Genomic DNA, 18,565 nt, shown 5'->3' on the forward strand with positions numbered 1-18,565 from the left:
ATCATAGAAAACATTTTTAAAACACTGTTGAGGCCATATTTTCTACTTTATCTATATGAAACCTGGTCAGAATGTACTTATTACAGCAAGGTAAGGTTTGCAACTGGGTCATCCGTAATATTAAAAAAAATCATCCGTGATATTAAAGAAAAACTTAGTCACTAGGAAGGATCTAACCCCCTGTCACAATTGCCCTCGCCCTGAAAACACTTTCACACTTGAATTGGATCAGGTGAGCGATACAGGGCCTTCAGGGCCCTTTTGTCTTGGAACGAGCCAATTAATGCGAAAATCCATGGATACCAGTAATATTAGACTGCTGACAAAAAACAGATCGCAGATTTTTATATTTAAGTTCAAAATCTGATGTTTTATGCAATTTTCTTAAACCGTTAGTAACGGTTTTAGACATAAAACATTAATATTCGAACGGAAATATGAAAATCTGCTTTTGGCAGCAATCTTTTATCCTTGGTTTGCAGTTATTTACGCAGAAAGTACAAATAATGATCATGCGAAGACGACAGCTAAGATGATAATAATAATAATAATAATGATGCCATGACGATGACAATGATGAAAGTACTAATAATGATCATGCGAAGACGACGACTAAGATGATGATAATAATAATAATAATGATGATGCGACGTCGACGACCATGTAAATAATTACACTGAAGACTATGATAATGACGATGCGTTGTTGTTAATGTTGATGATGATGATGATGATGATGATGATGATGATGATGATGATGATGATGATGATGATGATGATGATGATGATGATGATGATGATGATGCGTTGTTGTTGATGTGTATGATGATGATGATGATGATGATGATGATGATGATGATGATGATGATGATGATGATGATGATGATGATGATGATGATCATGATGATGATGATGATGATGATGATTGTTTTAAATCAAAAGCACTTATAATTGCTTAATATAGCCGTTATCAAAATAAATGTTTGTTTCCGGTTTGCCGACCAATTCTACTCTATCACTATTATTGGTTATTGGCAACAGACGAAAATTGTCTGACCGTTTTCTATCTCTCCGTTTCTGCTTCCTTTTATTTTCTTGTACGTGAAAGACGAAAACTGTATGTAATCAGATCAAATTGCGACGTTGTCTAGAATACAAATGATGATGGAAACAAATAAACGAAAAGAAAACTCGACCTATCTACCCTCTATCGTAAGGTCGTGAAATCGGAAGAAAGAATAATTTTGCTTACCTCTAATGATGCAGAAACCCAGAAATGATGCATATTCGGATTTGAACTTGAAAAGTGCATTTAAAGTTTCTTTTTGTTTGTATTACTTTTGAGTTGTAATGTTTTATCATAAATATTATTCGAGAACTATCTCTCACCAGCATGTTCACCATAATCATTGTCATGATCAATTTTGTGGTTCAATGTAGATATTTTTGCTCCTGGGGCTCCGAAGAAAGCTAAGATGATGCCTTTGCAAGCAAGAAAGTGAAACGAAATTCTAAGGAACTTCAACGTTGACGCCTCAAAGCCTTTGATCAGAGTAAATGACTGGCACTCGAAAAATGTGTTTCTTATAGTTTTGTACAAGTTTATTTCCGAAGTAGAAACCTGCTTTTGAAGTCTTCAAAATGGATGTAAGTTGCTGATTTCTGACAATAGTATGTTGATGGAAATGTTTACAATTCATTCATTCTTTTCAGTGGCTTATTAAACAATAATGGTATTTTCTATATATCGTGATACACTCACCGTTTGAATCAGTAGATTTATCTAAATAGTTGTTCACTGTTTGTTTAAGGATAGCTTGTTTCACAGTAAAACATATATGCACAAATTGCTTGAAAGAAAAGAAAACGGCGTAATTTTGGATTAAATATTAATTATTTTATTATTTTTGATGAATTATAAGCATTGCTTTCATTTTTGTCTGTGGTTATTGAAAACTAACGATGAATTATATCAATGATTATCTCATGTCCGATTTACTGTAAGAAATTGAATGTTAACGCACACAGTGCTGGGCTGTATACATTGATGACATCATTTCCGGTATGACATCGTTTTGCTAACATTTGGCGATATTTTCAAAAATAAGATCAATTTATTAATTATTATTTCTTATAAATAACAAGAATAAAGTAAAGAGAAAAGGTGCTGTTTTTTCTTTGTAAGATTGTTATATAGCTCATCTCGTGAACAACTAAGTAAATGTTTTGCTTTTGGTGGTCACGCGGTATTTTTATGATCTGTTTGTATATGCCTTGCAAGTGATGGTTATATCAGGCAGAGTACATTATTACTGTAAAAAGAGTTATTTCTTAACATAGTAAAACTCATTCTTAAGTGTGCTGTTCCTGTAAATAGAGTTCGATCTGTTGTTATATTTCTTGACATTTATAGTGATTTCAGAGTACATTATTATTGTAAATAGAGTTTCATTTCTTAACACAATGATTCTAAAGTGTACCGTTCCTGTATGTAGCGTTTCTACTGTGAATAGAGTTTCCTTTGTTTACATACTCATGCATGTTTTGTACATACTCATGCATGTTTTGTACATAAGTGATTTTAAAGGAACTCGTTTACGTTTTGTAAGGTCAAACATCGAAAATAAATAGTTCTTTTGAATTGTGAACAAAATCATAGCTAATTAGATTAAACATCATCATTGCCATCAAATTAGAGCTCTCTTTCTAAAACATATTTAAAGCTGTCACATAACAGTATCCATTTTGCCGAAAGGCAGTAGAAACTTTGTTGAAAACTTAACTTCGGCTTGGATTCACAAAAGCCTGCTCAAAAGAGTGTCTTCCAATGGCTGATTGTTTAACAAAGTTAGAAAAATAACTGAACTTCAGGTTTAAGAAAATTATTGCCATCATAACATATATGAGTGAGTCCCTTTAAAGTACAATATTACTGTTAAACTAGTTGTATTTGTGTAAATATATATTGTACGGTATAGTGATTTCAGAATACATTCAATGACTGTTAATATAGTTTCATATAGTTTCATTTTTATGAATATGTTAATATGTGCATTAAATTGATTTGTCTGATAGTTCTGCGTCTTGTAATGTTTTAACCGTTTTTGCATCATTCATTTCTTCTATTTTTCATCGTTACTGTTAGTATACTTTCATTTATTTTATTTTGTCCTGTAAATTATGCCAATTCTAGAGTTCACTAATTCATATATTATGATAAAAAATCTGGATAGTTTAGGTAGGCGTACTTGGGCAACTTATATAAAAGAAATATTGTTTACATATGGCTTTGGGTATGCTTGGATTGCCCAGGATGTGGGAGATATAAATATATTTATGTGTCATTTTAAAATAAGAATTGCTGATTGTTGTAGACAAACATGGCTTGGTGATGTAAAAAATTCCTCACGTTGTGATACTTATAAATGCTTTAAGTCTTTATTGAATGTTGAAAGATACCTTAATATCAGTTTACCGTTTCCTGTACGAAAATCATTGGCAAGATTTAGAACATCTAGTCATAAACTTCATATTGAAATTGGTCGATTTTTTGTATTGATAGAAATGATCGCTTCTGTACTTATTGTTTATTGGATAAAGACATACTTGTTATTGAAGATGAATATCATGTGTTTTTTAAGTGTTCAAGATTTAATGACATCCGGGAAAATTATTTGTTCTCTTGGTATCGTGGAAATACTGACATTTTTCATTTCTATAATATGATGGCATCGGAAAATGTTACCCATATTAAATCCATTGCTCTTTACATTCATAAACTCATGTTAGCTATAGATAACACTTAACTTGTTAACCAAGAGACACAACTCTTATTTAGTTACATATATGCATTTTGTTATATTTGATTTGCATTGTAACATGTATTATGGGCTGGAGGCCTTTCATTGAAATAAACTTTCGTTCGTTCGTTAAAAACTACAAATAAAACTTGATTTGCGGTTAGGGTTGAAGGGTTTTCACAAGCAATAGTATAAACCTAAGTCTCATATAATACACAATTTTATTCAACGTGTTCATTAAATGTGTAGGTAAGCGAGTCCTTAGTAAGTTTTTAAACATATTTCCTAAATTAATTAAACAAACTTGTGTGTTATACGATAAAGTTTGTTCGATTTTTTATCACATGCGTTATACCGGTAAGAATAACAAAAACGTATCCAATAATGACATTCTACATTTGACTGATGACATACTACATTTGACAATAATGACATACAATATTTGACAATAATGACATACTACGTTTGACAATGACGACATACTTCGTTTGACAATGATGACATACTGCATTTGACAATGATGACATACTACAATTGACAATAAAGACATACTACATTTGATAATGATGACCTACTACATTTGGCAATGACGAAATATTACATTTGACAATGATGACATACTACTTTTGATAATGATGACATACTTTGTTTGACAATGATGACATATTACATTTGACAATGATGACATAATATATTTTACAATGATGACATACTACATTTGTAAGTGATGACCTATTGCATATGAATCTGATTATATACTACATTTGACTCTGATTATATACTACATTTGACTCTGATTATATACTACATTTGACTCTGATTATATACTACATTTGATACTGATGACATACTTCATTTTACACTTATGACATACTTCATTTAACACTTACCCTAGTGACTTTTTCTTTATCATAGCATAACCATTTTATTTTAAAGAATGTTTTTTATGTTATTTATTCATATATGAAGTAGAAAATAGTGAACAATCAGAATGGTATTATATGGTAAAATAGGAAAATTTGAAATAAAAACATATTTGCAAAATCACATTTTTATAAAGGTTAATTTAAATAAAAGAACAACAACAAGATTTCAAGTTATAAAAACAAGCTGTATATATTAATAAAAAAGGGTACATGAACTTTTGCCAATAGTGTCTGCTATTTATTAACTTTTCCATTATCAATAATTATAATGTTCATTTATTGAACTAAGTAGACGGTACATGGACGTAAGTTAATGGTGTCTGCAATTTATTTACTTTTCCAATGTTAATTATTAAAATGTTCATTTATTGAACTAAGTAGACGGTACATGGACGTAAGTTAATGGTGTCTGCAATTTATTTACTTTTCCAATGTTAATCATTATATATAGTGTTCATTTATTGAACTTAGTAGACGGTACATGAACGTAAGTTAATGGTGTCTGCAATTAATTTACTTCACCCATGTTAATAATTATCTTGTTCATATATTGAACTAAGTAGACGGTACATGGACATAAGTTAATGGTGTCTGCAATTTATTTACTTCACCTATGTTAATAGTTATAATGTTCTTTTACTGAACTAAGTAGACGGTACATGAACGTAAGTTAATGGTGTCTGCAATTTATTTAATTTTCCAATGTTAATTATAATGATGTTCATTTATTGAACTAAGTAGATGGTACATGAACGTAAGTTAAAGGTGTCTGCAATTTATATACTTCACCCATGATAATAATTATAATGTTCATATATTGAACTAAGTAGACGGTACATGAACGTAAGTTAAAGGTGTCTGCAATTTATATACTTCACCCATGATAATAATTATAATGTTCATATATTGAACTAAGTAGACGGTACATGGACTTAAGTTAAAGGTGTCTGCAATTTATATACTTCACCCATGTTAATAGTTATAATGTTCATATATTGAACTAAGTAGACGGTACATGAACGTAAGTTAAAGGTGTCTGCAATTTATATACTTCACCCATGTTAATAGTTATAATGTTCATATATTGAACTAAGTAGACGGTACATGAACGTAAGTTAAAGGTGTCTGCAATTTATATACTTCACCCATGATAATAATTATAATGTTCATATATTGAACTAAGTAGACGGTACATGGACTTAAGTTAAAGGTGTCTGCAATTTATATACTTCACCCATGATAATAATTATAATGTTCATATATTGAACTAAGTAGACGGTACATGAACGTAAGTTAAAGGTGTCTGCAATTTATATACTTCACCCATGATAATAAATATAATGTTCATATATTGAACTAAGTAGACGGTACATGGACTTAAGTTAAAGGTGTCTGCAATTTATATACTTCACCCATGTTAATAGTTATAATGTTCATATATTGAACTAAGTAGACGGTACATGAACGTAAGTTAAAGGTGTCTGCAATTTATATACTTCACCCATGTTAATAGTTATAATGTTCATATATTGAACTAAGTAGACGGTACATGAACGTAAGTTAAAGGTGTCTGCAATTTATATACTTCACCCATGATAATAATTATAATGTTCATATATTGAACTAAGTAGACGGTACATGGACTTAAGTTAAAGGTGTCTGCAATTTATATACTTCACCCATGATAATAATTATAATGTTCATATATTGAACTAAGTAGACGGTACATGAACGTAAGTTAAAGGTGTCTGCAATTTATATACTTCACCCATGATAATAATTATAATGTTCATATATTGAACTAAGTAGACGGTACATGAACGTAAGTTAAAGGTGTCTGCAATTTATATACTTCACCCATGATAATAATTATAATGTTCATATATTGAACTAAGTAGACTGTACATGAACGTAAGTTAATGGTGTCTGCAATTTATTTACTTCACCCATGATAATAATTATAATGTTCATATATTGAACTAAGTAGACGGTACATGGACTTAAGTTAAAGGTGTCTGCAATTTGTTTGATTTTCCAATGTTAATAATTATAATGTTCATATATTGAACTAAGTAGACGGTACATGAACGTAAGTTAAAGGTGTCTGCAATTTATATACTTCACCCATGATAATAATTATAATGTTCATATATTGAACTAAGTAGACGGTACATGAACGTAAGTTAATGGTGTCTGCAATTTATTTACTTCACCCATGATAATAATTATAATGTTCATATATTGAACTAAGTAGACGGTACATGGACTTAAGTTAAAGGTGTCTGCAATTTGTTTGATTTTCCAATGTTAATAATTATAATGTTCATATATTGAACTAAGTAGACGGTACATGAACGTAAGTTAAAGGTGTCTGCAATTTATATACTTCACCCATGATAATAATTATAATGTTCATATATTGAACTAAGTAGACGGTACATAAACGTAAGTTAAAGGTGTCTGCAATTTATTTACTTCACCCATGATAATAATTATAATGTTCATATATTGAACTAAGTAGACGGTACATGAACGTAAGTTAATGGTGTCTGCAATTTATTTACTTCACCCATGATAATAATTATAATGTTCATATATTGAACTAAGTAGACGGTACATGGACTTAAGTTAAAGGTGTCTGCAATTTGTTTGATTTTCCAATGTTAATAATTATAATGTTCATATATTGAACTAAGTAGACGGTACATGAACGTAAGTTAAAGGTGTCTGCAATTTATATACTTCACCCATGATAATAATTATAATGTTCATATATTGAACTAAGTAGACGGTACATGAACGTAAGTTAATGGTGTCTGCAATTTATTTACTTCACCCATGATAATAATTATAATGTTCATATATTGAACTAAGTAGACGGTACATGGACTTAAGTTAAAGGTGTCTGCAATTTGTTTGATTTTCCAATGTTAATAATTATAATGTTCATATATTGAACTAAGTAGACGGTACATAAACGTAAGTTAATGGTGTCTGCAATTTATTTACTTCACCCATGATAATAATTATAATGTTCATATATTGAACTAAGTAGACGGTACATAAACGTAAGTTAAAGGTGTCTGCAATTTATTTACTTCACCCATGATAATAATTATAATGTTCATATATTGAACTAAGTAGACGGTACATGAACGTAAGTTAATGGTGTCTGCAATTTATTTACTTCACCCATGATAATAGTTATAATGTTCATATATTGAACTAAGTAGACGGTACATAAACGTAAGTTAATGGTGTCTGCAATTTATTTACTTCACCCATGTTAATAATTATATTGTTCATATATTGAACTAAGTAGACGGTACATGAACGTAAGTTAATGGTGTCTGCAATTTATTTACTTCACCCATGTTAATTATTATAATGTTCATATATTGAACTAAGTAGATGGTACATGAACGTAAGTTAATGGTGTCTGCAATTTATTTACTTCACCCATGTTAATTATTATAATGTTCATATATTGAACTAAGTAGACGGTACATAAACGTAAGTTAATGGTGTCTGCAATTTATTTACTTCACCCATGTTAATAATTATATTGTTCATATATTGAACTAAGTAGACGGTACATGAACGAAAGTTTATGGTGTCTGCATTTTATTTACTTCACCCATGTTTATAATTATGATGTTTATTCATTTAACTAAGTAGACGGTACATGGACTTAAGTTAGTGGTGTCTGCAATTTATTAACTTTTCCAATGTTAATTATTATAATGTTCATATATTGAACTAAGTAGACGGTACATGGACATAAGTTAATGGTGTCTGCAATTTATTTACTTCACCCATGTTAATAGTTATAATGTTCTTTTACTGAACTAAGTAGACGGTACATGAACGTAAGTTAATGGTGTCTGCAATTTTTTTACTTCACCCATGATAATAATTATGATGTTCATATATTGAACTAAGTAGACGGTACATAAACGTAAGTTAATGGTGTCTGCAATTTATTTTCGTCGTATATGTTTAATTATTATAATGTTCATTTATTGAACTAAGTAGACGGTACATGAACGTCAATTAATGTAACCTTCAATTTATGTTAATTATTATAATGTTCTTTTATTGAACTAAGTATACGGTACATGGACGTAAGTTAATGGTGTCTGCAATTTATTTACTTCGTCTATGTTAATTATTATAATGTTCATTTATTGAACTAAGTAGACGGTACATGGACGTAAGTTAATGGTGTCTGCAATTGATTTACTATTCTAATATTGTTATTATATTGTTATTTTATTGAACTAAGTAGACGGTACGTGAACGTAAGTTAATGGTGTCTGCAATTTATATACTTCTCTTATGGTAAATTAGTATTTTTTATCATCGTATCATGTATCTCGTAAATATAATGTATTATTGAGTTTATCTATAACTGTGACATTTTATGGACATACTAGTTTTATCCCTTCAGCCATCCGTTGTGTGTAGGATACTGTTAGCACGTGCCGTTCGTGAATGTGCCATGTCACCAACTGCAATATACTGAAGAACAAGCTGGATGGGGGTAAACGAAAATTGTATACCAATTATGTTAAAACTCACGAAATTGATGAATGTTGATTTTGTACATAATATTATTATGTTGGTTTATTGTTTTAAATATGTACGTTGTATCATTCTATAAAACGTATGCTTGACAACAATACTTGTTTGCATCATTGGAGGGAAGATAGAATGACCTTATTTGTAAATTTGTGAAATATAAATCGAAGATAAGAAATGCAGTTAAATATTTTTGTTTATGGAATAGGTAATTGTACTAAAGGAGTGGTCAATAGTAATGATAGAAGAAGAGCAATAAGTGTAATGGTAGAAATTTATGACATATTCATTTGACACTGATGAAATACTTAATTCGACCCATATGACATACTTCATTTGACAGTGATGACATACTTCATTTGCCAGTAATGACATACTTTATTTGACAGTGATGACATACTTTTTTACACTAGTGACATATTTAAATTTGACAGGGATGACATAAATCATTCTACACTAATGACATACGTGATTTCACACTTAAGACAAACTTTATTTGGCCCTGATGACATACCTCATTTTACACATTTGTTTACTTCAATTGATTCTGTTAGTATATTTTTAAATTTTTAATCAGTTATCTCTAATATATCGGACTATTTCATTATTCCTTTGTCATGAAAATGAAGAATATATATTGTGTTATTGTTTTACATATATACGTTGTATAAAACGCATGCTTGACAATAATACTTGTTTGCATCATTGAAGGGAAACGAAAACTACCTTATTTGGTGTCGTTCTAAAGTGCTGACCGATTAGCTGACGATATAGAAATAGAGGAGATTTGCTGAACAATTGCTGACCATATACACAAAGAAGGATTTTTTTAAATTGAAATTATAATTTTTTTCTGATGTTTTTTTTATATATTATGTACTAGATCCCTATTGTATTATTGTTTAAAATGTATTGTTTTTATATTAAAATTTTAATTGAATTGACTGCTGTTTTTTATTAGTCCAAGAGCGAGTGAACGATTGAGCGAGAGAGTGATGAATGAATAAGTGAATGAAGCATATGTTTCTGTGTGACTGATGAATGAATAATGAAGAATTCAGTTAAACAAGGAATGATTGATTGATTGATTGATTGACTGATTGACTGATTGACTGATTGATGAATTGATGGATGTTTGTTGAAATTATTTCGAACAGTTTGGTTATATGAATTCAACGTCTACTTGTCATATATCCACTGGTGCTGTTACGCAATGTTTATGAGACCATTGGGAACACTTGTTACACTGTAGTTGAACACCTTAGCAGGCCGGTAAATGACACACACAATAGTTTTCTATTGAAATGATGTTTTTTTCGCCTTCCACTGATTGTTTTTGTTGTGATGGGGATTTCGGACATCTCTTGATTTTCCAAACATATTACTAAATGTTAAATAAAAAGGTAAATATTTGTTCATTAACTTTACATTGTATCATAGTCAGGTTTCCCAATATGTTACATTGGTCAGCTAAGAAATTGGTCAGTAACTTTTCAATGTCGGGTTTCCCTATATGTTACATTGGTCAGCTAAGGAATTGGTCAGTAACTTATCAATACGGCAGTATCGATTTCCCTATAGTATACATTGGTACGTAAGTTCTGAATAAGGCAGTACTTGGTCATCTATGTGCACTGGACCATGAAATATAATGACCATACAAAAATTCAACACCCCGAGGGGCATGGTACGAAATGTGACAACTTTATTGTGGCACAATGTTAGCATTCATTCTTTTACACGTTTTTGTGGCTTAATGGACTATACAAGTTAATGAACAAATAATGAATAAAGATGAAAAGATTACACTTATTTCGCCATTCGTGATTCATGCTTTATTTTTCTACATCATATAAACATTTTATTATGTTATATGCACTAAACAAGTCACAATGAGTTCAAAGGATTTGTAATTACACATATTATATGTTAACACAAAATACAGTTTAAGAATTAAATGTATAGTAATCTTTCTGCGTTAACAATGCAACAAGAATTAAAGTGATATTCCCAACCAACTTATCAAACTTAACTCATTAGCAACAGTTTTTCTTGTTATTCACAAAACAACTTCGAAATTACAGATTAAAAAATCATAATTTCTTAATTAAAATGATAAATAAGGGATTGGCAAACAACATTCTTTTGATCGATCTTTGATGTAGTGCAGATAATTTTTCACAGGTAGTTTGGCTTACATTTAAAGCTACATTCATAATTAAAATAATTGCTTTTAAACCATTGTAAATGAATAACCTAAAAAGGTATTTAAATCCGTGATATTTTCTTTTATTTTCACCAAACCAGCAAACAAATATAACTCAGTTCATTTCAATGAAATGACATTTTCAAAAATAATACATAAGTATCCGTCTATACGTACACTATAAGGAGTATATAAAATAATTAAAACAAAATAAGTCTTGAAAAATCTTTAATTTGATTTTTATTTAAATTTTCCTTCTTTGTCTATATGGTCAGCAACTCTCTTCTATTTCTATATCGTCAGCTAACTCGTCAGCACTTTAGTACGTGCCCCTTTTTGTAAATTTGTGAACTATTATTGGAAGATAAGGAATGCAGATAAATCTTGATGTTTATGGAATTAGTGATAGTACAAACTAGTCGTCAATAGTTATGATTGTGGAACAATAATTAACGTGATGGTAGAAATATAACGTATACTCAAGAGTTATTGTGATGGTAGAAATATAACGTATACTCAAGAGTTAGTGTGATGGTAGAAATATAACGTATACTCAAGAGTTATTGTGATGGTAGAAATATAACGTAAACTCAAGAGTTAGTGTGATGGTAGAAATATAACGTATACTCAAGAGTTATTGTGATGGTAGAAATATAACGTATACTCAAGAGTTAGTGTGATGGTAGAATATTTTCGTATACTCAAGAGTTATTGTGATGGTAGAAATATAACGTATACTCAAGAGTTATTGTGATGGTAGAAATATAACGTATACTCAAGAGTTATTGTGATGGTAGAAATATAACGTATACACAAGAGTTAGTGTGATGGTAGAAATATAACGTATACTCAAGAGTTAGTGTGATGGTAGAAATATAACGTATACTCAAGAGTTATTGTGATGGTAGAAATATAACGTATACTCAAGAGTTATTGTGATGGTAGAAATATAACGTATACTCAAGAGTTATTGTGGTGGTAGAAATATAACGTATACTCAAGAGTTAGTGTGATGGTAGAAATATAACGTATACTCAAGAGTTAGTGTGATGGTAACATGTGCGTGACTAAAGGGACATTAATGTTATAGTTATGAAAGAGTGTGATGACAGGAACGTTGATCTTTAAGTTTGTTAAGTAAATGTGTGCGATTGAAGGTCATGTTTACGAACAGCCTCAAGTCTGAGTTCAGACTCAAATGCCAAAACTGCAAATTTTTATTTCATTCTTACTTTCCTTGTAGTTGAGTATTGATAATAAAATTTGATGAGTTTTATTGTTGGTTTAAATTGCTCAAAAACGTTTTTTAATTTTTGTAAAAGAAATGGCAAAGTGTTATTTTTAATAAAACTATTAAAAGAATTACCATAATCACACCACGTCCAAGCATTTTAATGAGATAGGGCGAATTATCTTGTATGGCAATAAACTTGTTTAAACAATTGTTAAGCCTATTTTTGTGCAATTATAAGGAAGTTGACAATGAACTCTGTTTTATTACCTACATCTTCGTGTTAGTTATATTTCGCATCCCATACCTTTTCAATGTATCACTCATGTAGGCCATGCCAGTTTACATCAAAATGCCAAAAGTCGATAAAAGAACAATTGAGATTGAGATAGCCGTTAGCCTATAACGTATGGTTAGAATCGATCGTTTACGATTGAGATTGCCGATAGTTGATTTCGTATGGTTGGAATCGATCGTTCACGACTGATATGGCCGATAGTCGATTTCGTATGGTTGGAATCGATCGTTCACGATTGATATGGCCAATAGTCGATTTCGTATGGTTGGAATCGATCGTTCACGATTGATATGGCCGATAGTCGATTTCGTATGGTTGGAATCGATCGTTTACGATTGAGATTGCCGATAGTCGATTTCGTATGGTTGGAATCGATCGTTTACGATTGATATTGCCGATAGTTGATTTCGTATGGTTGGAATCGATCGTTTACGATTGATATAGCCGATAGTTGATTTCGTATGGTTGGGATCGATCGTCTAAGACTGAGATAGCCGATAGTCGATTACGTATGGTTGGAATCGATCGTTTACGATTGATATAGGCGATAGTTGAATTCGTATGGTTTGATTCGATCGTTTACGATTGATATAGCCGATAGTCGATTTCGTATGGTTGGAATCGATCGGTAACGATTGATATAGCCGATAGTTGATTTCGTATGGTTTGGATCGATCGTTTACGATTGATATAGCCGATAGTCGATTTCGTATGGTTGGGATCGATCGTTTACGATTGAGATTGCCGATAGTCGATTTCTTACGGTTGGGATCGATCGTCTAAGACTGAGATAGCCGATAGTCGATTACGTATGGTTGGAATCGATCGTTTACGATTGATATTGCCGATAGTTGATTTCGTATGGTTGGAATCGATCGTTTACGATTGATATAGCCGATAGTCGATTTCGTATGGTTGGGATCGATCGTTTACGATTGAGATTACCGATTGTCGATTACGTATGGTTGGGATCGATCGTTTACGGTTGATATAGCCGATAGTCGATTTCGTATGGTTGGAATCGATCGTTTACGATTAAGATTGCCGAAAGTTGATTTCGTATGGTTGGGATCGATCGTTTACGATTGAGATAGCCGATAGTCGGTAACGTATGGTTGGAATCGATCGTTTACGATTGAAATAACCGATAGTTGAATTCGTATGGTTTGGATCGATCTTTTAAGATTGAGATTGCCGATAGTCGATTACGTATGGTTGGGATCGATCGTTTACGATTGATATAGCCGATAGTCGATTTCGTATGGTTGGAATCGATCGATTACGATTTATATAGCCGATAGTCGATTTCGTATGGTTGGGATCGATCGTTTACGATTGAGATTACCGATAGTCGATTACGTATGGTTGGGATCGATCGTTTACGATTGATATAGCCGGTAGTTGATTTCGTATGGTTGGAATCGATCGTTTCCGATTGAGATAGCCGGTAGTCGATTTCGTATGGTTGGGATCGATCGTTAACGATTGAGATAGCCGATAGTCGATTACGTATGGTTGGAATCGATCGTTTAAGATTGATTTAGCCGATAGTTGATTTCGTATGGTTGGAATCGATCGTTTACGATTGATATAGCCGATAGTCGATTTCGTATGGTTGGAATCGATCGTTAACGATTGATATAGCCGATAATTGATTATGTATGGCTGGGATCGATTGTTTACGAATGATATAGCCGATAGTCGATTTCGTATGGTTGGAATCGATCGTTTACGATTGATATTACCGATAGTCGATTTCGTATGGTTGGGATCGATCGTTTACGATTGATATAGCCGATAATTGATTTCGTATGGTTGGAATCGATCGTTTACGATTGATATTGCAGATAGTCGATTTCGTATGGTTGAGATCGATCGTTTACGATTGGGATTGCCGATAGTCAATTACGTATGGTTGGGATCGATCGTTTACGATTGATAAAGCCGAAAGTCGATTACGTATGGTTTGGATCGATCGATTACGATTAAGATAGCCGATAGTTGATTTAGTATTGCTGGAATCAATCGTTTACGGTTGAGATAGCCGATAGTCGATTACGTTTTGTTGGAATCGATAATCGATTATGTTGGTTTATTCTACGAAAAACTGTATAAACCATTCTATATTCAGCTCAAATAACTACACCTTATCATTGAAAACAATAATTCAAAAATGCGGCGAAAAAATTATCTTAAAGGTTCATTTATTATTTGGAATACACGTATTCTAACCTTTTAATTAACTTTTGATGTCGATGACATAATCAAAAATTGATTGAAATAGCTTGACGGAGTATTTCCGATAATCGATTTTATTTCCAGCAGTACAACTTTTATGCTATGCCGTCCATCTTATTTTTTTATGTTACGTAGTGAAGAAACACATAAACATCGCTGGTCTGGAGTTACCGACTTCTCAGTTGCATTTATGTATGTATTCCTAGGGTTGGTACGCCTGCGTAGGTTTTCTTCGTACGAAATAAGTAGGCAGCATCCTTCCGTCTAATGAAGCATTATAGAACATAATACTATTTACGTGTTCCGCCCATTTATTTATCATAAAATGAAGTGCTATCTAGCAAGATTCGTTTCTTTTCCATCGAAATAATTTTACGTTTTCAAACAATTTTATACCTTACACTCTGGAGCTCAAATTCCGCCCTTCTTAAAGGTACCACAACCATTATCCCTTTGGAATGTTTGATTCCGTTAGTTTATAAAATAGTATTACATGCAAGTATGTTATTACCAAATGATGTAAGAATGAAATAAAAGGAATAAATGTTTTCGTTTGCCTGTTTTATTTATTGTACTGACGTCTTACTAACTGTTTAAGATGTATATGTGTTCGACAATTGTTGGCGTCATAAACTTGTGTAGCAGACGTTTGCAACTGCCACTGGCAGATACCCTTTTGAATTTTTATTTAACAGCCAATCTGAAAATTGATCAATTTTAAAAAGCGTTACTCCAGCTATTTAATAACATTTTGTGTAGGAAATTATCAATGATAGAGCTGAGCTTTAATTTCAACTTATGATTTTGTTTAAACACTAAAGCATGCATTTTGTTTTAATTGCACTTGAAAATTATTTTTTGATGTCTGACTCTATACACAATGAACAAGTCCTATTAAGCTCAGTCCGCGAACAATAGTAAAAGTCCTTTGGACTCCACACACTTTGACCAGCCCAATTGCGTTTATACCCCGATAATGACATCAATCTCGCAATTCATTAAAATGATGCAGGAAAACAATTGATTATATACACATGAATAACGGGCTTAACTTTAAAAGAAAATAACAACAGTCTCAATAAGAGCTATTCGTAATTTAAGTTTGAACTCACTACCCCAAGGACGTTTGAAACATGAATAAATGGCAAGAACACTTATTTTACCGAAATCATAGACATAGTTCTTGTGTACTGCTTTCATCCTTTATAAGATATTACTGTATATAAAGTTTGAAGTCGATATATCAAATATGCCTCGGACTGTTATAAATTATGGTAAAAGCGGGGGTTATTCAGTAAAAGTTTATGAACATGGCACTTCATTCCAAGTTTAGTTAAAATCCATTTAGTACATTTTGGGCTATGCCGTTCCGGACAAACAGGTTCCCTATTTATACTGTGAAAGTGAAAGCGGGAGATTATTCATGATTGAATGAAGGTAAGATTATGGTTTTTGCATAATGCACTCATGCATTTTGCCCTCTGTCTTTTTTCAAGTTTTATTTAATTGTCAGTATTAGTTTTTACGGACGGAATGACAAAAACCGCGACTATATACTCTCCTTTCTGAATGATTACTTTTCTTTACTGATCACCGATCATTACTGTGTGAAGTGTGAGTGAAGCATTCATGAAAAGTGAGTGTAGCATACGTGAAGTGTGAGTGTAGCATACATGAAGAGTGAGTGTAGCATAAATGAAGTATCAGTGTAGCATAAATGAAGTATGAGTGTAGCCTACATGAAGTTTGAGTGTAGCATACATGAATTTTGAGTGTAGCATACATGAAGTGTGAGTGTAGTATACGTGAAGTATGAGTGGTGCATACATGAAGTATGAGTGGTGCATACATTAAGTGTGAGTGTAGCATTCATGAAGTTTGAGTGAAGCATACATGCAGTATGCGTGTAGCATACATATAGTGTGAGTGTAGCATACATGTAGTGTGAGTGTAGCATACGTTAATACTGAGTGTAGCATACATAAAGTGCGAGTGTAGCATTTATGATGTGTGAGTGTTATAATGCATGTAGCGTGCACGACGTGTGAGTGTTATGGTGAATGTAGCATACATGATGTGTGCCTGTATTAGTGGATGTATTATATATGAAGTGTGAGTGTAAAAGTGCGTAAAGCATACATGATGTGTGCGTTTATAAGAGCGTGTAATATAAATGAAGTGTGGGTTTATTAGTTCGTGAAGCATACTTGATGTGTGATTGTATTAGTGCATTAAAGTTAGATGATGTGTGGGTGTAATAGTTCGTGTAGCATAAATGATGTTTGATTGAAAAAGTGCAGATTATATACATGATGTGTGAGTGTATTAATGTGTGTAGTATACTTAGAGTATACTTAGAGTGTGAGTGTACTTGTGCGTGTAGAATACATCATGTGTGAGTTAAATAGTGCGTCTAGCATACATGATGTGTGAGTGTCAAAGTACGTTATGTGTGAGTGTATTAATGGATAAAGTATACTAGATGTTTGAGTGTAATAGTGCGCGTAGCATACACTAGGTGTGCGTGTAGCATACATGAAGTGTGAGTGTAGCAAATATAATGTTTGAGTGTAACAGTGCGCGTAGCATGCATTATATATGTGAGTGTAATTGTGCGTGTAGCAAACATGATGTGTGAGTGTTTTAATGCGTGTATCATACATGAAGTGCGAGTGAAGTGTGAGTGTATCAAACATAATGTTTGACTGTAATAGTGCGAGAAGCATATAGCATGTGTGAGTGTAATAGTGCGTGTAGCATATATGAAGTGTGAGTGTAGTAGTGCATGTAGCATACATGATGTTTGAGTGTAGTTGTGCGTGTAGGATACATGATGTGTGAGTGTATTAGTGCGTGTAGCATACATGATGTGTAAGTGTATTAGTGTATGTAGCATACATGATGTGTGAGTGTATTAGTACATGTAGCATACATGATGTGTGAGTGAATTAGTGCATGTAGTATACATGATGTGTGAGTGTATTAGTGTATGTAGCATACATGATGTGTAAGTGTATTAGTGCATGTAGCATACATAATGTGTGAGTGTAGTTGTGCGTGTAGCATACATGATGTGTGAGTGTATTAGTGCGTGTAGCATACATGATGTGTGAGTGTATTAGTGCGTGTAGCATACATGATGTGTGAGTGTATTAGTGCATGTAGCATACATGATGTGTGAGTGTATTAGTGCATGTAGCATGCATGATGTGTGAGTGTATTAGTACATGTAGCATACATGATGTGTGAGTGTATTAGTGCATGTAGCATACATGATGTGTGTGTG

The 18,565-nt window shown here is 32.1% G+C and overlaps 1 protein-coding gene across 4 annotated transcripts in view; it reads left to right on the forward strand.

The window, feature by feature from the left end:
• Window positions 1-10,246, forward strand: part of LOC128202750 (uncharacterized) — a 55,960-nt gene extending 45,714 nt beyond the window's left edge. The window contains exons 7-8 of one of the 4 annotated variants that reach the window (XM_052903859.1): window positions 1,440-1,646; window positions 10,018-10,246. In XM_052903859.1, the coding sequence (XP_052759819.1) occupies window positions 1,440-1,501 (62 nt within the window). In that variant the 3' untranslated portion in view covers window positions 1,502-1,646; window positions 10,018-10,246. Of the gene's footprint in view, window positions 1-1,439; window positions 1,647-9,175 lie in introns of all 4 variants that reach the window. The other 3 variants (XM_052903863.1, XM_052903862.1, XM_052903861.1) reach the window with 3 other exon arrangements.
• Window positions 10,247-18,565: the final 8,319 nt, after the last annotated feature.

Source organism: Mya arenaria, chromosome 9, assembly GCF_026914265.1.
Source record: "Mya arenaria isolate MELC-2E11 chromosome 9, ASM2691426v1".
NCBI lineage: Eukaryota > Metazoa > Mollusca > Bivalvia > Myida > Myidae > Mya > Mya arenaria.